At 39.7% G+C, this 22,170-nt stretch overlaps 1 protein-coding gene across 2 annotated transcripts in view; it reads left to right on the forward strand.

Annotated features, from left to right (window-relative positions):
- LOC148064097 (retinal-specific phospholipid-transporting ATPase ABCA4-like) overlaps nt 1–21,720 on the forward strand; it is a 54,144-nt gene extending 32,424 nt beyond the window's left edge. For both annotated transcript variants that reach the window (XM_087810880.1, XM_087810879.1), the window contains 23 exons: nt 620–825; nt 1,243–1,297; nt 4,655–4,806; nt 4,869–4,993; nt 5,055–5,153; nt 6,333–6,614; nt 8,190–8,328; nt 8,418–8,492; nt 8,661–8,830; nt 10,430–10,607; nt 10,667–10,782; nt 10,861–11,008; nt 12,698–12,821; nt 12,890–13,019; nt 13,079–13,202; nt 14,984–15,046; nt 15,127–15,233; nt 16,810–16,951; nt 17,027–17,161; nt 18,796–18,899; nt 18,958–19,050; nt 20,239–20,491; nt 21,435–21,720. In XM_087810880.1, the coding sequence (XP_087667006.1) occupies nt 620–825; nt 1,243–1,297; nt 4,655–4,806; nt 4,869–4,993; nt 5,055–5,153; nt 6,333–6,614; nt 8,190–8,328; nt 8,418–8,492; nt 8,661–8,830; nt 10,430–10,607; nt 10,667–10,782; nt 10,861–11,008; nt 12,698–12,821; nt 12,890–13,019; nt 13,079–13,202; nt 14,984–15,046; nt 15,127–15,233; nt 16,810–16,951; nt 17,027–17,161; nt 18,796–18,899; nt 18,958–19,050; nt 20,239–20,491; nt 21,435–21,551 (3,137 nt within the window). In that variant the 3' untranslated portion in view covers nt 21,552–21,720. The remainder of the gene's footprint in view (nt 1–619; nt 826–1,242; nt 1,298–4,654; nt 4,807–4,868; nt 4,994–5,054; nt 5,154–6,332; nt 6,615–8,189; nt 8,329–8,417; nt 8,493–8,660; nt 8,831–10,429; nt 10,608–10,666; nt 10,783–10,860; nt 11,009–12,697; nt 12,822–12,889; nt 13,020–13,078; nt 13,203–14,983; nt 15,047–15,126; nt 15,234–16,809; nt 16,952–17,026; nt 17,162–18,795; nt 18,900–18,957; nt 19,051–20,238; nt 20,492–21,434) is intronic.
- The last annotated feature ends 450 nt before the right edge of the window (nt 21,721–22,170 follow it).

The following is a 22,170-nucleotide window of genomic DNA, read 5'->3' on the forward strand; positions in this document are numbered from 1 at the left end:
AACACTCACAGACATGCAAACAGACACATGAATACACACAGAGACACAAATACTGACACACACACACTAACAAGCACATATAATGAAGTACAGAGACACAAACAGACACAAAAAGAAACACATACAGAGACACACACAGGCATGCAAACAGACACATGAACACACACAGAGACACAAATACTGACAAACACACACTAACAAGCACATATAATGAAGTACAGAGACACAAACAGACACACAAAGAAACACATACAGAGACACACACAGACATGCAAACAGACACATGAACACACACAGATACACAAATACTGACACATGAACACACACAAGCACATATAATGAAATACAGAGACACAAATAGATACACAAAGGCATGCAAACAGACACATGAACACACACAGACACACAAATACTGACACACACGCACTAACAAGCACAAATAGAGAAATACAGAGACAGACAAGCAAACACACACAAAGACACACACAACGCACACAAACTCACAGTCTGACACAAACACACAAATACAGAGAGACAAACACACATACATACAGAGAAACACGTACAGAGACACACAAACACTCTGAGGTCCTCCTCAATCATGGTTCCTGTCCCTCAGGAGACGTGGAGAACATCACGAACCTGATCCACCATCACGTCCCTGAGGCCAAGATGATCGAGATGATCGGACAGGAAGTGACGTACCTTCTGCCCAACAAGGGCTTCAAGCACCGAGCGTACGCCAGTCTCTTCAGGGAGCTGGAGGACACGCTCGGAGACATGGGCCTCAGCAGCTTCGGCATCTCAGACACGTCTCTGGAGGAGGTAACAAGACCCGAACAAGGTTAACACGAGAGAGAGGATCTTCATGTTCTTCATCTTCATTGAAGTCAGAGACCATGGTTCTCCAGAGCTGCTCTGGTGCATCTGCACTGAAGTCAGAGACCATGGTTCTCCAGAGCTGCTCTGGTGCATCTTCACTGAAGTCAGAGACCATGGTTCTCCAGAGCTGCTCTTGTTCTTCATCACTGAAGTCAGAGACCATGGTTCTCAAGAGCTGCTCTGGTGCATCTGCACTGAAGTCAGAGACCATGGTTCTCCAGAGCTGCTCTGGTGCATCTGCACTGAAGTCAGAGACCATGGTTCTCCAGAGCTGCTCTGGTGCATCTTCACTGAAGTCAGAGACCATGGTTCTCCAGAGCTGCTCCTGCTGCTCTGAATACGTTTATTCTTCTCCTGCAGATCTTCATAAAGGTCACGGCGGACGGAGAAGCTGCTAATAATGCCAGTAGTCCAGGTAAATACCACCATGAGACCCCAGTGTGTGTCGGTGAGAGAGTGTGTGTCTGTGTGTAAATGTGTGTGTGTCTGTCTGAGAATGTGTGTTTCTGTGAAGAAGAGTGTGTGTGTGTGTGTGGATATGTGTTTCTTTGTGTGAATGTGTGAATCTTTGTGTGTCTAGCTTTTCACATTTGTTTCTGTGTATGTGTGTGTGTGTTGGTTTTTTTGTATTTCTGTGTGTGTTTATTAATTTATGTGTGTCTTTCGATTGTGTGTGTCCATTGATATTTGTCTTGTGGTTGTGTGTGTCCATATTTGTGTGTCTTGTGGTTGTGTGTGTCCATTGATGTTTGTCTTGTGGTTGTGTGTGTCCATTAATGTGTGCCTTGTGGTTGTGTGTGTCCATATTTGTGTGCCTTGTGGTTGTGTGTGTCCATATTTGTGTTGCTTGTGGTTGTGTGTGTCCATTGATGTTTGTCTTGTGGTTGTGTGTGTCCATATTTGTGTGCCTTGTGGTTGTGTGTGTGTCCATATGTGTGTGTCTTGTGGTTGTGTGTGTCCATTGATGTTTGTCTTGTGGTTGTGTGTGTCCATTGATGTTTGTCTTGTGGTTGTGTGGGTCCATTAATGTGTGCCTTGTGGTTGTGTGTGTCCATATTTGTGTGTCTTGTGGTTGTGTGTGTCCATTGATATCTGTCTTGTGGTTGTGTGTCCATTAATGTGTGCCTTGTGGTTGTGTGTGTCCATATTTGTGTGTCTTGTGGTTGTGTGTGTCCATTGATGTTTGTCTTGTGGTTGTGTGTGTCCATTAATGTGTGCCTTGTGGTTGTGTGTGTCCATATTTGTGTGCCTTGTGGTTGTGTGTGTCCATATGTGTGTCTTGTGGTTGTGTGTGTCCATTGATGTGTGCCTTGTGGTTGTGTGTGTCCATATGTGTGTGCCTTGTGGTTGTGTGTGTCCATATTTGTGTGCCTTGTGGTTGTGTGTGTCCATATGTGTGTGTCTTGTGGTTGTGTGTGTCCATTGATGTTTGTCTTGTGGTTGTGTGTGTCCATTGATGTGTGCCTTGTGGTTGTGTGTGTCCATATTTGTGTGCCTTGTGGTTGTGTGTGTCCATATTTGTGTGTCTTGTGGTTGTGTGTGTCCATTGATGTTTGTCTTGTGGTTGTGTGTGTCCATATGTGTGTGTCTTGTGGTTGTTTGTGTCCTTTGATGTTTGTCTTGTGGTTGTGTGTGTTCATTAATGTGTGACTTGTGGTTGTGTGTGTCCATATGTGTGTGTCTTGTGGTTGTGTGTGTCCTTTGATGTTTGTCTTGTGGTTGTGTGTGTCCATATTTGTGTGTCTTGTGGTTGCGTGTGTCAGTTGATGTGTGTCTTGTGTTTGTGTGTGTGCATAGATGTTTTTCCTGTTGTTGTGTGTATCCATTGATGTGTGTCGTGTGGTTGTGTGTGTCCATTAATGTGTGTGTTGTGGTTGTGTGTGTCCATTAATGTGTGTCCTGTTGTTGTGTGTGTCCATTGATGTGTGTCTTGTGGTTGTGTGTTACCATAGATGTGTGTCCTGTTGTTGTGTGTGTCCATTGATGTGTGTCTTGTGGTTGTGTGTGTTCATATTTGTGTGTCTTGTGGTTGTGTGTGACCATCGATGTGTGTCGTGTTGTCATGTGTCTCCATTGATGTGTGTCTTCTGGTTGTGTGTGTCCATCGATGTGTGTCGTGTTGTCGTGTGTGTCCATTGATGTGTGTCTTCCGGTTGTGTTGTCCATCGACGTGTGTCTTCTGGTTGTGTGTGTCCATCGATGTGTGTCTTCTGGTTGTGTGTGTCCATCGATGTGTGTTTTCCGGTTGTGTGTGTCCATCGATGTGTGCCTTGTGGTTGTGTGTGTCCATATTTGTGTGTCTTGTGGTTGTGTGTGTCCATTGATGTTTGTCTTGTGGTTGTGTGTGTCCATTGATGTGTGCCTTGTGGTTGTGTGTGTCCATATTTGTGTGCCTTGTGGTTGTGTGTGTCCATATTTGTGTGTCTTGTGGTTGTGTGTGTCCATTGATGTTTGTCTTGTGGTTGTGTGTGTCCATATGTGTGTGTCTTGTGGTTGTTTGTGTCCTTTGATGTTTGTCTTGTGGTTGTGTGTGTTCATTAATGTGTGACTTGTGGTTGTGTGTCCATATGTGTGTGTCTTGTGGTTGTGTGTGTCCTTTGATGTTTGTCTTGTGGTTGTGTGTGTCCATATTTGTGTGTCTTGTGGTTGCGTGTGTCAGTTGATGTGTGTCTTGTGTTTGTGTGTGTACATAGATGTTTTTCCTGTTGTTGTGTGTATCCATTGATGTGTGTCGTGTGGTTGTGTGTGTCCATTAATGTGTGTGTTGTGGTTGTGTGTGTCCATTAATGTGTGTCCTGTTGTTGTGTGTGTCCATTGATGTGTGTCTTGTGGTTGTGTGTTACCATAGATGTGTGTCCTGTTGTTGTGTGTGTCCATTGATGTGTGTCTTGTGGTTGTGTGTGTTCATATTTGTGTGTCTTGTGGTTGTGTGTGACCATAGATGTGTGTCGTGTTGTCATGTGTCTCCATATTTGTGTGTCTTGTGGTTGTGTGTGTCCATCGATGTGTGTCTTCTGGTTGTGTGTGTCCATCGATGTGTGTCTTCTGGTTGTGTGTGTCCATCGATGTGTGTCTTCTGGTTGTGTGAGTCCATCGATGTGTGTCTTCTGGTTGTGTGTGTCCATTGATGTGTGTCCATTAATGTGTGTCCTGTTGTTGTGTGTGTCCATTGATGTGTGTCTTCTGGTTGTGTGTTACCATAGATGTGTGTCCTGTTGTTGTGTGTGTCCATTGATGTGTGTCTTGTGGTTGTGTGTGTCCATATTTGTGTGTCTTGTGGTTGTGTGTGACCATAGATGTGTGTCTTCCGGTTGTGTGTGTCCATCGATGTGTGTCTTCCGGTTGTGTGTGTCCATCGATGTGTGTCTTGTGGTTGTGTGTGTCCATCGATGTGTGTCTTCCGGTTGTGTGTGTCCATCGATGTGTGTCTTCTGGTTGTGTGTGTCCATTGATGTGTGTCCTGTGGTTGTGCAGCTCAGTGGATGCTTCAGTGGAGGAAACGCGACAACAGAGTCGGTGCAGAAGAAGAAGGTTTGAACATCACAGAGAATATTTGCAGCTGCTTCAGAGTCTGAACCTAAGAGTCCTGCAGCTGAGCTTCATCCAACTAAAGCAGCTTTAGATGCAGAAGAAAATCTTGTCCAGGAAGTCTTTTTTGCTGCTTTAAATCCATTTTACTCGCTGAAGACTCGGCTATGCTAGCACGATGCTAACATGACGCAATGCGCTTTTGACCCCATGACCCTCATCATGTGATCAAATGTGGTCTCAGAAGCCAACGGCGTCACAGCAGAGTGCGACAGCAGTGCAGGGAAGGGGTCCAGGCAGGTGAAGGGAGCCTCGCTCGTCCTCAAGCAGTTCCTGGCGCTGCTGGTCAAGAGGTTCCATCACGCCACCCGGAGTCGGAAAGACTTCCTGGCCCAGGCGAGATCCACGAGATCCACGATCCTGACGGGATCCCCCGAGCTAACTTCAAGTGTCTCCAGGTGGTTCTGCCGGCCAGTTTCGTCCTGATCTCTCTGGTCTTCACGGTCATCGTGCCTCCGTTCGGGGAGTACCCCAGTCTGACCTTGACCCCCTGGATGTACGGGGAGCAGATCACCTTCTTAAGGTCAGGACCGGATTCATGCGACCCACCGGGAAAAGTCACTTCAAAGTTTGTTGTTTTTTAGTAACGAGCGACCGTCGGATCCTAAGATGAGACGCATCACTGAGAGGTTGATGGACCCGCCGGGCCTCGGGACCCGCTGCATGGAAGGAGAACCTCTGGGGTGAGTCTGGGTCACAAAGGGGTTTCTATGGAACCGGAACCGTTTCCTCTTCACATCTAGATAAAAGTCAAACGCAGGAAAAGATATTGATAAACAAAAGTATAACCTGGAAAAAATGGCTTAAATGAAAAAACTCAATGTAGAAAAAATACAGAAAAAAATCCTAATCAAAATAAAAAATCGAACATAGAAAAAGAAAAAAAGGCAGTTTCAGCAAAAGATCCTGATTTTTAAAAACAATTAAATGAACATAAAAAAGATCTTAATCAAAATAAAATAAAAATGTAAAATAAAAAAAGAAAATCCTGATAAAAATAGATAAAAAGATCCTAAAAAAAATGTTTTACGTAGAGAAAGATCCTGATTAAAAAAGATAAAATACATAAAAATATCATGATAAAAAAAAGATAATAATAAAAACTAAAAAGTTAAAGAAAATCCTAAAAAAAAGGCAAACCTGAGAAAAGTTTTTTTTTAAAAGATTGAAGAAAAAGATCTTGAAAAAAAATAAATTATTATATATATATTATTATAATTAAACAATTAAATTAAAACAAAAAAAAAAATCCTTATAAAAAAAGATAAAAAGATCCTAAACAATTAAATTGAAAGTAGAAAAAGATCCTGATTAAAAAGGTTAAATACAAAAAAATATCCTGATTAAAAAAAAAAAAAGAATGTAAAAAAGAAACTAACAAAAACTAAAAATCTTGGTTATAGAAAATCTTAAAAAAAGGGCAAACCTGATAAACGTTTTTTTTTAAAAGAATGTAGAAAAAGATACTAATAGAAAAAAACATATTAGATAAAGAAAATAATTAAAAAAAAAGTCAAACCTGATAAAAAGAAAAAAAAGAATGTAGAAAAATATACTAATAAAAATAAAAATCTTCGATAAAGAAAATCCTAAAAACAGTCAAACACAGAAAAAGATCCTGGAAGAAAAAAGCAGAATAAAAAATAAAGGCTGATCAAAATAAAAGTTGATCATGGAAAAAGAAAATCCTGATTAAATAAAATTTGGAACGTTGGATTAAATCCTGAGCAAAAGAAAAATTCAAACCTTTAAAAATCTGAACGAAGAAAATAATTCTAGAATTCGAATAAAACATCGAACTTGAGTAGAAAATCCCGATCAAAGATCAGGTTAAACAGAGGCTGACGATCTTCTCCCTTCAGACTTCCCTGCAGTCACGAGGGGTCGGGATGGGAGTCTCCGGACGTCTCCCCGGTGGTCAGCAACATCTTACAGAGTCCAGAGTGGAACTGGAGGAACCCGTCACCGTCCTGCCAGTGCAGCAGCGGCAACAAGCTGACCATGATGCCCGTCTGTCCGGCCGGAGCTGGAGGACTTCCTCCTCTTCAGAGGAGAGAAGCGTCCGGAGACACCATGGTGGATCTGACCAACAGGAACATCTCCGACTTCCTGGTCAAGACCTACCCGGGTCTCATCAGAGCCAGGTGGATCTCACATACATTCTTGATTATAATGTTTTTTTGCCGTAACATTATGACCAATTACAGTGTAATTTCCCCAATTTTGTGATTCTCACCTTCCTTTGCAGTGGTCAGTACCGAATCAAAGACACAATTTCAATATCTTGCAGTGATTCAAAATTAACATGACTCTGAACTAGGAGTGTGTTTTGTCAAGAATCTGACGATTAGTATCACGATACAGGGTCAATGATACAATATATTGTGATACTGTAGTAACAAGGATATATGTGTAGTATTGTCGAGTACTTGACTCTGGTGTTGTAGTATTTACAGACCACATGACTCTTGAAGAAGTCTTAACTGGTTTCATTAGTTTTCAAACCAGAATTTGTCCACACATTAGCTTTAAAAGCTGCTGGAGTCACTGTATCCTCCAGTCCTCAGTCATTGACCAGATCTTGAAGGATCTCATTTGTTACTTCAGCTGTGGAGGACGTAATGAATGCTGCCATCTAGTGGCCGAAAGTTTAATTGATTAATTGAATTGAATATTTGAGTTAATTGTAAATTCAAAAATAGAATTATTGTATTTTAACACATGTTATTGAAATTTAAACCATCAAAATAAAACATGATTTTATAGCTTTATATTTATAATATATATATAATTTATATTGTTTTTTTTTAAAATATCAATACAGTGCTGTTGAATACCGATATGGTATTGTGAAATAATCATAATTAGGTGTATTGATATGTTCTTACACCCCTGCTGTAGAGGTGTTTAAACGGTGATACATTTTTTAGCTTTACAATACTGTAAGAAGACATGACTAATCAAACTAAGATGAATTTGAACTACTAACAAACTCATCATTCCTGGGCTACTAGCAATTATTTCTCAACTAAAAAGAAAATCACTGTATGATCGCTAAACCCTTTACAACCTATTCAGTTCTACATCTCTCTCGCCATCCCACTCCCTCTCAGTGAACTCATTTTTCGTCATTATGCCTTTGAAAACGCTAGTTTTTCTGCTTTTAGAAACCCAATTCCACTTCTGTTTGGATTGCGCAATTGCATAAGTCCCAAGAAATACTGCAATGATTTTTTTCAGCTTAGTTACAATCTATTCCGATACACTTCCATAATTTTCGTAATTATTTTAGGGGAAACTTGTGATTGTTACACTTTCTATTGGTTGAATCAATAGAACTGAAAGATACAATATGCCACGAAAATCCGCTCTAAAAGCAGCTTGAACCGACTGTATCCTCTCATCCTCAGTCATCACCGGGATCTCGCTGGATTTCATTGTTCATTTAGCTGCTAAGGATGTAGGGACTGCTGCCACCCAGTGTCCTGGAGTTGAATTGCAACACGCCATATATTAAAATCTATGATAAAATGTATATATAATTTAAAAGAAAATTAAAATTAAAATGAATATTTTTTGTATAAAGAAAATCAAATCAAATAACTTTACGGATCATTTTATAAGTAAAGATCCCGTCTGTGTTGCCATGATGTGGTCATAATGTTACGGTCCAAAAAACACTTAACCGTGACGATTGCGAAACTCGTCCGTTCTTTCAGTTTGAAGAGCAAGTACTGGGTGAACGAGCAGCGGTACGGAGGCGTGTCGGTGGGCGGACAACTGCCCGTCCTGGACCTGAACCCCGCAGACCTACAGGCTGTTTTCCATCAGCTCTCACAGATGCTCAACATCTCAGCGGTAACAAAAAAAAAAAACCACGACGACGCTGACTCACGTAATGATGGAGGTTTTTTATTTTTCTTCTCTAAGCCAACTGTCATTTTCAGGGACGCCACTCCGGACTGGCACTCAGAGAGATCGGCCCCTTCTTGCGCTACATGGAGAGTGAATTCAACATGAAGGTGATGCACTTAGAGCTCCGTCTGTAGACAATGATGCGAGTGCGAGTGTTCCGGTTCCGCCCCCGTCGGCGGCCGGACTTTCACTCCAAGGACATGGGTCGTCCATTAGTGTTGAGTCGGTGAGTGAGTTTGTCTTTTCTTTTTTTTTTCCTTCTTTTTTTCCGACAGGTGTGGTACAACAACAAGGGCTGGCACGCCATGGTCGCCTTCCTCAACGTGGCCAACAACGCCATCCTGCGGGCGTTTCTGCCGCGGAGCGCCAAACCCGTGGAGTTCGGCATCACCGCCATCAACCACCCGCTCAACCTCACCAAGGAGCAGCTGTCGGAGGTCACCGTGTGAGTTCCCGGATTAGAAACTACTAATGCATATGAAAGGTGGATTGTTTGAGGCTAAAAATGAGGGAAAGGAAATCATTTTTTCACTAAATAATACAGTTTTCTTTCGCTTTAAACAGGTGTTTTTATTTTTCTGCAAATGCTAAACTTGTAATGGATAGATTTTAAAAGCTCTGGTTGGCCACAAATGGAAGCCAAAAAAAGATCTTGGTGGCTGGAATTTTTGGCCCCTGGTTCTGATCTTCTTGTAGATCACTCTGATGGAACCGGTACCGTTTCCTCTTCGCATGTTTCACAGGGTTTTTCTCACAGTGTCATTAGAAAAGAATCAAAAGGCATCGAAAAGCAATCGTCCAGAGGCATTAAAGTGATGTGAACTTGATGGAACAAAAAAACACAGTTTTTTCACCATATATTTTGATTTTATAAAAACCATTATATATAATAATAATATTAATATATAATACATATAAATGTCCAAACATCAGATTTAAAAGATGCGCCTGGAGTCACTGTATCCTCTCGTCCTTAGTTATCGCCGGGATCTTGAAAGATCTCATTTGTTCCTTCAGCTGTGGAGGACGTAATGACTGCTGCCATCTAGTGGTTGGAAGTTTAATTGCAACACAAATATAAAAAAAATCCATGAATATAATATAATATATATATATATATATATATATATGTCCGAACATTAGCATTAACAGCTGCTGAGGTTGACTGTATCCTCTCGTCCTTAGTCATCGCCGGGATCTTGAAACATCTCATTTGTTCCTTCAAATGTGGAGGACGTAATGACTGCTGCCATCTAGTGGCTGGAAATTTAGTTGCAACACAAATATAAAAACATCCATGAATATAATATATCTATATCTATATATAGATATATACTGTATATGTCCGAACATTAGCATTAAAAGCTGCTTGGGTCGACTGTATCCTCTCGTCCTTAGTCATCGCCGGGATCTTGGAGAATCTCATTTGTTCCCTCAGCTGTGGAGGACGTATAATATATTATATTCATTTTTTGATCTGAAGATTAGTGTAATGGTTGAAGGAGAGAGAATGTTTATCAAGGTCGGTCCACAAAGTCACGACACGCATTTGAGTCACTTTTCAAGAGCGGATTCTGTATCAGAATTTATAGATTCAGAACCTTATGACGGAAGGGCATAATAACTCTAATCCTATTCAACACAAAAAAAAATTCTGATCAAAATATAGTTTGAACAAAGAAAAGAAAATGTCGATTGTAGAAAAAAAACATGGAAAATGATCCTAATCAAAGTAAAAGTCAAACAGAAGAAGTTTCAAGTTTCTTTAAATGTTAAACTAGTGATGGAAGCTGTGGTGGGACCCCAAAGAAATCTTGGTCGAGTTGGATCACTCTATGGAACTGGTACCATTTCCTCTTCGCATTTTTAGGAATTCTAGACTTGATTTAGACCCTGAGTCTGACAAAAGATTTATTGGTTCATCTTTTGGGATTATAATTATTATGACTACAAACTTAGCTTCGATGGAAATAAAAGTGTCAATAAAAGAAAAATAGTAGTTGTAATGACCTTGATACTCAAACTCGTCTTTTTCTCGGCACAGTCTGACGACCTCCGTGGACGCGGTGGTGGCCATCTGCGTGATCTTCGCCATGTCCTTCATCCCCGCCAGCTTCGTGCTCTACCTGATCCAGGAGCGAGTGACCAAAGCCAAACACCTGCAGTTCGTCAGCGGCGTCAGCCCGCTGGTGTACTGGGTGGCCAACTTCTTCTGGGACATGGTGGGACGTCACTTTATTTCTATTTTCTTTAAAACAACCACCAACTCTCTCCCTCGCAGGTGAACTACTCGCTCAGCGCCGCCATGGTCGTGGGGATCTTCGTGGCGTTCGACAAGAAGTGTTACACGTCGCCCAACAACCTGCCGGCTCTGATCTCTCTGCTGCTGCTCTACGGGTGCGTTTGTCTCGCCAGGCCTCCCCGAGATCTCTTCACCTTGAAGATCAAGTGACCGAGGGGTTCTTCTCGCCGCAGGTGGTCCGTCACGCCCATGATGTACCCCATGTCCTACGTCTTCAACATCCCCAGCACGGCCTACGTCTCCCTGTCCTGCATCAACCTCTTCATCGGCATCAACACCAGCGTCGTCACCTTCATCCTGGAGCTCTTCGAGAACAACCGGGTGATCGTCTGGACTCACAACCTCATTTTGGCGCACACACACCTTTGCACACACACAACAGAAGAAGCCACAGATGCAAAGAACACACACACAGAAAAAAACAAACACACTTTGACACAAACAACAGAAGAAGCTGGAGACCCTATACACAATACACACCTGGGACAATACAAACGCACCTTGACACACAGTACCAGAAGAAACAACACACTTGAAAAACACACACTGACAGAAGTACACACACACACACACACACAACAGAAGAACACAAACAACAGAAGAAGACACACTCACAGAATACAAAGACACACTTGAAAAACAGCTCACACTCAACAGAAGAACACACCTAGAACCTCATACACACGTAAAACAACACACTTACAACAAAAACACTCAGAATAACACACACTTAATGATGGACACACACCTGGAAGAACACACACTTAGTGATGGACACACACCTGGAATAACACACACAGATGAACACACATTCAGATGAACACTCGTGGAACCACATACACACATAAAACAACACACTTACAACAAAAACACTCAGAATAACACACACTTAGTGATGGACACACATCTGGAAGAACACACACTTAGTGATGGACACACACCTGGAAGAACACACACTTAGTGATGGACACACACCTGGAAGAACACACACTTAGTGATTGACAGACACCAAGAATAACACACACTTAGTGATGGACACACACCCAGAATAACACACACTTAGTGATGGACACACACCTGGAAGAACACACACTTAGTGATGGACACACACCTGGAATAACACACACTTAGTGATTGACAGACACCCGGAATAACACACACTTAGTGATGGACACACACTTAGTGATGGACACACACCTGGAAGAACACACACTTAGTGATGGACACACACCCAGAATAACACACACTTAGTGATGGACACACACCTGGAAGAACACAAACTTAGTGATGGACACACACCTGGAAGAACACACACTTAGTGATGGACACACACCTGGAAGAACACACACTTAGTGATGGACACACACCTGGAAGAACACACACTTAGTGATGGACACACACCCAGAATAACACACACTTAGTGATGGACACACACCTGGAATAACACACACTTAGTGATTGACAGACACCAAGAATAACACACACTTAGTGATGGACACACACCTGGAAGAACACACACTTAGTGATGGACACACACCTGGAATAACACACACTTACTGATGGACACACACCCAGAATAACACACACTTAGTGATGGACACACACCTGGAAGAACACACAGGCAGAAGAGCCCACACAGAAGAACTAAGTTAGAACCAAACACACAACTGAAGAACACACACACACACGTGAAACACACTCAACAACAAAAACCCTTCGAAGAAGACACACCTACATTAGAAGACACACACACACAGATGAACATACACACACAACAGAATACACAGACACACAAAGAAGATCAACAAGTACACACAGAAACACACATCGGAGAAAAACTTCATGAAGTTGCTCACAAATCTACAGGAACATACACAGTGAATTAAACGACACGATATACACAAAGATAGACACACAATAACATATTAATAAAGAACAACACGAGTCATCACAGTGGATTAACTTTACATGTCTGTGTGTGTGTGTGTTTCTGTGTGTGTGTGTGTGAAGTCTCTGCTGACGTTCAACGAGTGGCTGAAGCAGCTGCTGCTGGTGTTCCCTCACTTCTGTCTGGGTCGAGGTCTCATCGATATGGCCATGAACCAGGCGGTCACCGACGTCTACGCCCGGTTCGGTGAGTCGCCGCTTCGTCGCCGCCTCTCGTCTCCCGAGCGTCAGCTTGAGCTTCCGACGTGTCTCCAGGCGAGGAACACGCCTCGGATCCGTTCCGCTGGGACTTCGTGGGACGGAACGTGGCCTTCATGGCGGCCGAGGGCTTCGTCTACTTCCTGCTCAACCTGCTGATCCAGTACCGCTTCTTCATGGACCACTGGTGAGTCTCCTTCATGGACTTCCTCCTTCAAGATGCTGAGACTCGAGTTCGCTCTCCAGGATGTCTGACAACAACGATCGTTCGGCGGTGAAGGACGAAGACGAGGACGTGGCGGCGGAGAGAACCAGGATGTACGACGGAGGAAGCAAGTCCGACATCCTGCAGATCAGAGACTTGTCCAAGGTAGAGAAACCACCATGTTGATCCTCAAGTGTACCATGAAAACTACATGGAACATTAAAATTAAAAACGTCGCATCAAAGTAGAACATCGAGGGGGAAATGATCGTATCGTCTTCACTGGAAATCGATGTCAGAAAAGGTGGAATAAAGAAAAAAACTGATCAAAGAAAGAGTGGAACACAGAAAAAGAAAAACCTGATTAGATAGGTAGGTTAGGTAGAACTTTATTGTAATAGTTTTTATCCAAATTAGCCACAGCAAATACAGCAATTTTTCATAAACATTAAATCAAAATAAAATAAGAACAAGAACAAAGAGAAAGAACAAGATGATACAATCTAAGTCTAAAGATAAAGATAAAGAACATAGATCAAAGAAAAATAACAAAGACAAAGGATACAAAGACTAACATAGAACAGAACATCCAATTGTACCATTGTACAATTTAATAGTTCGAGGAAGGTAAGGTAAGGTAAGGTAAGGTAAGGTAAAACTTTATTGATCCCTCAGGAGGTCTCCTTCGGGAAATTGTTTTTTACCAATAGCCAGCAATTTTTCATAAACAATAAAAAATAATACATAAATATAAAATAAGAAGAAGAACAAATGAATGAAAAAACAAAATAATGAATGAGTCCCTGAGTCTATTAGTGTTGCACCTGGGTAGGAGCGTTCGTGCACTCATTCTGCTTCTCTGCTCACTGATGACAGTGTTCAGAGGATTAAAGAAAAAAAATCAGGATCAAAGAAAAATATCTATAAAACAATAACTTGATCAATAAAGTCAAACACAGAGCATGGAGGACTTTATTGGAGAAAAAGAGAGTCGAACATACATAAGAAAAATCTATTTCAAAGTAAAGTGCGAACACAGAAAAGATGCTGATTAGGGGGAAAAGAAAAGAAAAAAGAAAAACTAAATCAATAAAAGGTTGCACACAGAAAAGGAGAATCATTAACAAAGTGAAGGTCGAGCAGAGTTTAAAAATTTGATGGAAGAAATGGTCGAATGAACGAAGAAAAACTTGATCTGAGAAAAAGTTGGACGTGGAAAAGGATCCTGATCGGAATGTAAAAATAATTGGAACATGGATAAGAAAAAACTATTTCAAAGAAAAGTTTGAGTTCAGAAAAGGATCCTGATCAGAGAAAAAGTCGAACACAGAAAAAGAAATACTTCATTTATAAGAAAAAGTTGAAATTGATAAGATTAACTTAATAAAAAGAAAAAGAATACATAAAAAATACCCCGATCAGGTCGAACAGAGGAAAAGATTTTGAAAAATGTTAACACAGAAAAATTGTCAAACACAGAAGAAGAAAAACTTGATCGAAGGACAAGTCGACACGGAAAAGAAAGAAAAAGTCTGGAACAGACGACAAAAAACCTATTTGTAAACAAGGTCGAACACAGAAAAGTTTTTTGATCAATAAAATCGAACACAGAAAACATGTTTCTTAAAAAAGTAAAACGTAAAAAAAAAGAGCTTTTATCCAAGAGAAAACCTTGAAAGTTGAAAAAGTGTAACACAAATGAGAAAAACTCAAAAAGAAAATTAAATTCCACTCAAACCAATAAATATAACAACATTTTCCAGATAAAAAAGACAAAAATTTGACCAAACAAAAGAAAAAAAAGAATCAACAGCAGAAAAAGGCTGAAAAGAAAACATAAACAATAGAAGTATAAACAGTGAAAGTTGAGACTGACACAAAAAACATGTCAGTGTGTGTATAAATAAAAGTGTGTTTGTGTGTTTGTGTGTTTGTGTGTCCGCACAGACGTATGTGGGCAGGAAGAGGGCCGCTGTGGACCGGGTCTGCGTGGGAGTCCCTGCAGGAGAGGTGAGCTGGAAGAACCCTCTTAATTCTGCACCTCACTTCTGTCTCGTAAAGACCTGGAGAAATATATAATGTCTGGTCAGTGCTTCGGTCTGCTGGGAGTGAACGGCGCCGGGAAGACGACGACCTTCAAGATGCTGACCGGTGACACGGACCTGAGCGGCGGAGAAGCCACGGTGGCCGGTTACAGGTACTTCTGGGTTCCAGACCGGAGCGGTCAGAACTGGGCTGGAGATGGATCCGGATCTGTTTCTTCACTAACAAAATGTTTACTATTTTCATGTTTCTATGAGCGGGAAACATTTGTCTGAACTTTAGAAATATCAACTTTTAAAGCGTCCAATTTGCCAAATGTGTCTAGACTGCCGCCTACTGGTGACGTTGATTGTTGCAGTTTCACTCGCGAATTGTAGACTTTATTTAATGATTTAATTACATTTCAAAATCACATTTTAAAAGCAACTTTACTACAAATTAAATACTGTATCAACAACCAGACGAATCGTGTGGAATCGCGATCTTGTCTCACGTGTTCGTCACTGATGACGTCACGCTAGGCAGATTAAATAAGGTAAAGTAAGGTAACACTTTATTGATCTCTCAGGAGGTCTCCTTCGGGAAATTGTTTTCACAAATTCAGGTTGTCTTGTTGATGATACACATATTAAATGCGTATTAAAAATCGGTTTAACACGTTTATTTCTATACATTCTGTTTTAAAATAATCGCCGAATGAAACGGCAAAGCGTGACGTCATCAGTTGACGGACACATTTAACAGGCTCACAAATGAGCGATTAAATTCATTTATTCTTAAACGATAATTTAAAAATTATACATTTGAAACAATTTCTACTGCACGTGAAAATATATTTAAAAAAAATACGAAACTTGTGCAATGGAGAAATTGTGTCGCCTGTCAAACGTGTCCGCCACTGATGACGTCACGTCTGAAGTTTCAATCGGCGATTTTATTTATTTATTATTAAACGAAGATAGAAAATAATGTTTCAACCCGGTTTTCAACCACATATTAAATATGTTTATAATCAACAAAACAAATCTTGGTGCAATGGCGAACTTGTGTCGCCTGTTAAATGTTTCCGTCAACTGATGACGTCACGCTTTGCCGTTTCAATCGGCGATTATTTTAAAACAAAATGTATAGAAATTAACGTGTTAAACCAATTTTTAATACGCATTTAATATGTATATCATCAACAAGACAACCTGACTCACCTGTTAAACGTTAACGTCGACTGATGACGTCACTTTTGCGCGTCACACTTATTATTATGATTATACGATCTGCTATTATATTTATTATATAGTTATACTTGAATCGACTTTCACTGCACGTGAAACATGTATATTTACAAAATAAAATATTAAATAAAATACATGTGGATTGATCGTACCTTCAAGATGTCGCCAGACTGCCGCCTGTTGATGACGTCACGTATCGCAGGTCCTCTCGCTAGTATTTGTTATTACAAAAGTAAATTGAATCGAAATTAAAAGTCTTGATGCTGCTTCTGTTGAAATGTAAATGTTATGATTAAAAATATGAATAAAACCCCTGGTTATAATGCTTTAGTAAAATTAATTTAATAAGTATCAATTCAAGTAGTTTTAAAAAAATAATCAGAACGAGCTACTTTTATTTTTTAATTTAATTTAATTTTTAATTTGGGAATATTTTACGACATCATGTTCTCGCTGTGATGAGTTCAGTTCGACCTCCTAACCTAACCTCTGTTGCTGCAGCGTCCTGTCGGAGATCCTGGACGTTCACCAGAACATGGGCTACTGCCCTCAGTTCGACGCCATCGACGACCTGCTGACGGGCCGAGAACACCTGTACCTGTACGCTCGCCTGCGGGGGGTTCCCGAGTCGGAGATCTCCAGGGTGAGCGGGAAAACCTTCCGAGCTAGAGATCGTTATCGTGGCCCTGACTGTGTTCCGCCTCCTCCCCGCCTGCAGGTGGCAGAGTGGGGCGTTCAGAAACTGGGTTTGAGCGAATACGCCGGACGCTGCGCGGGAACATACAGCGGCGGAAACAAACGTAAACTCTCCACGGCCATCGCTCTGATCGGCTGCCCCGCCCTGGTGCTGCTGGTGAGTTGGATTTATGCAAATCTTCTTCTTCTTCTTCTTCTTCTTCTTCTGAAAAATATCCTTAAGAAAGAAAAAGTACGAAGAAGATTCCAGTCAAAGAAAAAGTGGTAGGTGGTAGTAAATAAACGATCCTGATCAAAGACGTACAGATCAAAGGAAAAGTCGATCCAAGATAAAGTAGAATTTAGAAGATTATCTGTTGTGTGGAGTCCCTCAAGGTTCTGTTCTGGGTCCTTCATTGTTTTTTCTGTACTTGAGTCAAAGATTTCCCGATGTTTTCTTACCACATATTTGCTGATGACATCCAGCTCTACTGCTCTTTTGATCCAACTGAGTAATCTTCAAATCAAAGAAAATGTCGCTATTAAAAAAAAACTCGATCTAATAAAATGTCCAACATAGAAATATATCCTGATCAAAGGAAAAGTCGAACACAGAAAAATATCCTTAAGAAAGAAAAAGTAGAAGAAGATTCCAGTCAAAGAAAATGCTGGTAGTAGTAAATAAACGATCCTGATCAAAGGTAAAGTCGATCCAAGATAAAGTAGAATTTAGAAGATTATCAGTTGTGTGGAGTCCCTCAAGGTTCTGTTCTCGGTCCTTTATTGTTTTTGCTGTACTTGATTCCTGTGGGTATCATAGTCAAAGAAAATGTCGGCATTAGAAAAAAATCTCTATCAAAGAACAAGCCGAAAGGAGACAAAAAATATCCTCAATAATATAAAAGTAAAACGAAGAAAAAGATCATTTTTAAAGAAAAATTCGAACACGGAAAAGTATCCGAATCAAGTAGAAATCGCTCGTACAAAAAGATTCCGAAGAAAAAAGTCGAACGTAAAATAATTTCTTGGTCAAAGAAAGAGAGGATCGAAGAAGAATAAGATCCTGATAAAGGAAAAGTCAAACACAGAAGATCCTGACCTAAGAAAAAGTAGATCGTAGAAAAAATATACGGATCAAAGTAAAAGTCGATCAAAGAAAAAGTTGAACTTAGATGAAAATCGTAGTCAAAGAAAATGTCGGTATAAGAAACAAATCTAGATCAAATAAAAAGCCGAACGGAGAAAAAAATATCCTCAATAATATAAGTAAAAGTAGAAAAAGATAATTTTTAAAGTAAAATTTGAACACAGAAAACTATCCAAATCAAGTAGAAATCGCTCGTAGAAAAAGTAAGTAAGTAAGTAATATTCCGATTAAAGAAAGAAGTCGAACGTAAAATAATTTCCTGATCAAAGAAAGAGAGGATCAAAGACAAATGAGATCCCGATAAAGGAAAAATCAAACACAGAAGATCCTGACCTAAGAAAAAGTAGATCGTAGAAAAAACAGATACAGATCAAAGGAAAAGTGGATCCAAGAAAAAGTCGAATCTAGAAGATTATCTGTCGTGTGGAGTCCCTCAAGGTTCTGTTCTGGGTCCTTTATTATTTTTTCTGTACTTGATTCCCCTGGGTAAAATCATTCAGAGATATCCTAATGTTTTCTAACCACATTTTTGCTGATGACATCCAGATCTACTGCTCTTTTGATCCAACTGAGTAATCTTCAAATCAAAGAAAATGTCGCTGTTAAAAAAATATCTTGATCAAAGAAAAAGCTAGAGCACCTGCTCCTGTCTTGTCCCTCCTCAGGACGAACCCACCACAGGGATGGACCCTCACTCTCGCCGCTTCCTGTGGAACGCCATCCTGAGCGTGATCCGCGACGGCCGAGCCGTGGTTCTTACGTCGCACAGGTCCGAGCGTCAGCGTCTGTCTGTTGACGAATCCATCTGACCTTGTTGTTCCCGACAGCATGGAGGAGTGTGAGGCGCTCTGCACTCGCCTCGCCATCATGGTGAACGGAACCTTCAAGTGTCTCGGGACCATCCAGCACCTCAAGTACAAGTGAGAGCTTCTGTGTGTTCGGTTCTGAGCCAAGGAAAAGTCAAAAACTGAAAAAGAAATTCTGATAAAAGAAAAAGTAAAAAACAGTAAAGATTCTCATCAATGAAAAAAGTCAAAAATAGAAAAAGATTGTGATAAAAGAAAAAGTCGAAAATAGAAAAAGATTCTGATCAAAGGAAAAAGTCAAAAATAGAAAAAGATTCTGATCAAATAAAAAGTCGAACACAGAAAAAGATTCTGATAAAAGGAAAAAGTCAAAAATAGAAAAAGATTCTGATAAAAAACAAGTTGAAAACAAAAAAGAAGATTCTGATAAAAGACAAAGTCGAAAACAGAAAAAGATTCTGATCAAAGGAAAAAGTCAGAAATAGAAAAAGATTCTGATAAAAGAAATAGTCGAACACAGAAAAAGATTCTGATCAGAGAAAAAGTCGAACACAGAAAAAGATTCTGATAAAAGAAAAAGTCGAACACAGAAAAAGATTCTGATCAAAGGAAAAAGTCAAAAATAGAAAAAGATTCTGATCAAAGGAAAAAGTCAAAAATAGAAAAAGATTCTGATCAAAGGAAAAAGTCAAAAATAGAAAAAGATTCTGATAAAAGAAATAGTCGAACACAGAAAAAGATTCTGATCAAAGGAAAAAGTCAAAAATAGAAAAAGATTCTGATCAAAGGAAAAAGTCAAAAATAGAAAAAGATTCTGATCAAAGGAAAAAGTCAAAAATAGAAAAAGATTCTGATCAAATAAAAAGTCGAAAACAGAAAAAGATTCTGATCAAAGGAAAAAGTCAAAAATAGAAAAATATGTTGATCAAAGAAAAAGTCAAAAAAAGAAAAAGATCATGACAAAATAAAAAGGTCAAAAATAGAAAAAGATTCTGATAAAAGAAAAAGTCAAACACAGAAAAATATGCTGATCAAAGAAAAAGATCATGACAAAATAAAAAGGTCAAAAATAGAAAAAGATTCTGATAAAAGAAAAAAGTAAAAAATATAAAAGGTTCTGATAAAAAAAAAAAAAGTCGAAAACAAATAAATATATATTCTGATCAAAGTAAATTTAAAACAGAAAAAGATTCTGGTCAAAGTAAAAGTCAAACACAGAAAAAGATAATAAGGACGAATGTAGGAAGTAGTTTTCTTGCTGCAGACTTGACCTCTGACCCTGGCCAGCTGATCTCTGCACAGATTCGGCGACGGCTACGTGGTGACCATGAAGATCAAGGCGGCGAGGGCGGGCCGGGGTCCGGATCTGCGTCCGGTGGAGGAGTTCATGGAGAGCAGCTTCCCGGGCTGCGTCCAGAGAGAGAAACACTACAACACGCTGCAGTACGAGATCGCCTCGTCCTCGTCGCTCGCCAGGATCTTCCAGCTGGTCGTCGCCAACAAGGAGCAGCTCAGCATCGAAGACTACTCTGTGTCCCAGACCACGCTGGACCAGGTCAGTCGTCGCGCTCTGGATCCAGTGTGCTAGTGGCTACAGTCGCGAGTCCTTCACAATAAAACTGATTTTTACTTTGTAGATTGATTTTATTTTATTTACTTAGTCGTCGTCATGAGTTCAGTTGTTAAAACTTTATTTAAAAGCAAAATCTCTAAATTAACATTCAAGATTTTTTTGTAAATAAAAGAAACATTGTTTTATTAAAATAGAAAATGCAGTAAATATTAATTAAATAAATAATGTTAATATTGATATATATTGACATATATATATATATATTTACAATAAATGTATTAAATAAATAAATCGTTAAATGGATTTTTATAGATTTTTTTTAATATTTTCTTTATATACAATTATTTTCAAGTAATTAATTATTTGAACACTCTAGAAGTTCATCTTTAAAAAAGTATTATTATATTATTATTATTTTAACTTAATTCACCACAAAAAACAGAGAAATAAAAATTTAAACAAAACCTTTTTTACTAATACTATTTTATATTTGTAGAAAAATATTTGTTGTATTATTTTTTTCTTTATAAATTAAATAATAATTATACTTACTATAATAATACTAGTACTAGTATAAATACTCAGTTTCAACTGATTATTATTATTTAATATATAATTTTCTCAAAACTAAGACATTATTTTAAAACTAGAAGTAACATCAAATATATATATATATATATTTTTAAATGTATTTATATATTTTTATCATAATTGGACAAATATTGGTTGATAATACTTTTTGACTTGAAGTACTCAATACTCTCAAAAATATACTTTTATCCTCGGACTTTTTACAATTTTTTAAAATTAAAAATGTATTTAAGTTAGAGTCAAGAGATGCTTTTGTTTTTTTTCACCTCCAAGTCTCCGTGAACTCTGATTTCCTCCCATAATGTCACCGATAAAGAGCCGATGTCTGTCGCAGGTGTTCGTCAACTTCGCCAAGCAGCAGAGCGGCGAGGACGAGGACGCCACGTTACGCAGGCGAGCGGTCGGAGGACGCAAGGACGTGAAGATCGCGCCGGTGAAGAGGAAAACGTAGGAAAAACAAAGCTGTACAAAGATGTAAATATCTTCAAGGTCAAGGTAAATGTTTTTATCCAAGTACTTCACTGACGACGCTTCGACACTTCCTGTTAGTCGCTGTCATGTGATCGACCGCCGTAGACACCAGTTTTATACGCGCCGAAATAAACCTCCTGCTCACATGTCTCATGGCTCAGCTCTTTCTTGATCGACTCTTGAACTCGACTTCACTTTTACGCTGATGCTCCGACTGGCTCGTCACTCGTGATTGACAGATGTCAGGAAGAGTCCGGACCGGCGTGAGTCGCTCCTGTGCCGCGACCTTTGAACCTCCAGGATAGTTTCATCACAAATGTAAGACTTTGATTCTACACTGTTGAAGTGACCAGCAAGAAAAGATTGATCTGTGTGTGTGTGTCTCTGTGTGTGTTTGTGTTGATGTTTGCCTGTCTTTGTGTGTGTGTGTATCTTTGTGTCTCTGTGTGTGTTTGAGTTGATGTTTGCCTGTCTTTGTCTGTGTGTGTTTGTGTTCGTGTGTGTTTGTGTGTGCGTGTCTTTTTCTGTTTGTGTGTGTGTGTCTCTGTGTGTGTTTGAGTTGATGTTTGCCTGTCTTTGTCTGTGTGTGTTTGTGTTCG

Source organism: Callionymus lyra, chromosome 16 (assembly GCF_982586985.1).
Source record: "Callionymus lyra chromosome 16, fCalLyr1.hap1.1, whole genome shotgun sequence".
NCBI lineage: Eukaryota > Metazoa > Chordata > Actinopteri > Syngnathiformes > Callionymidae > Callionymus > Callionymus lyra.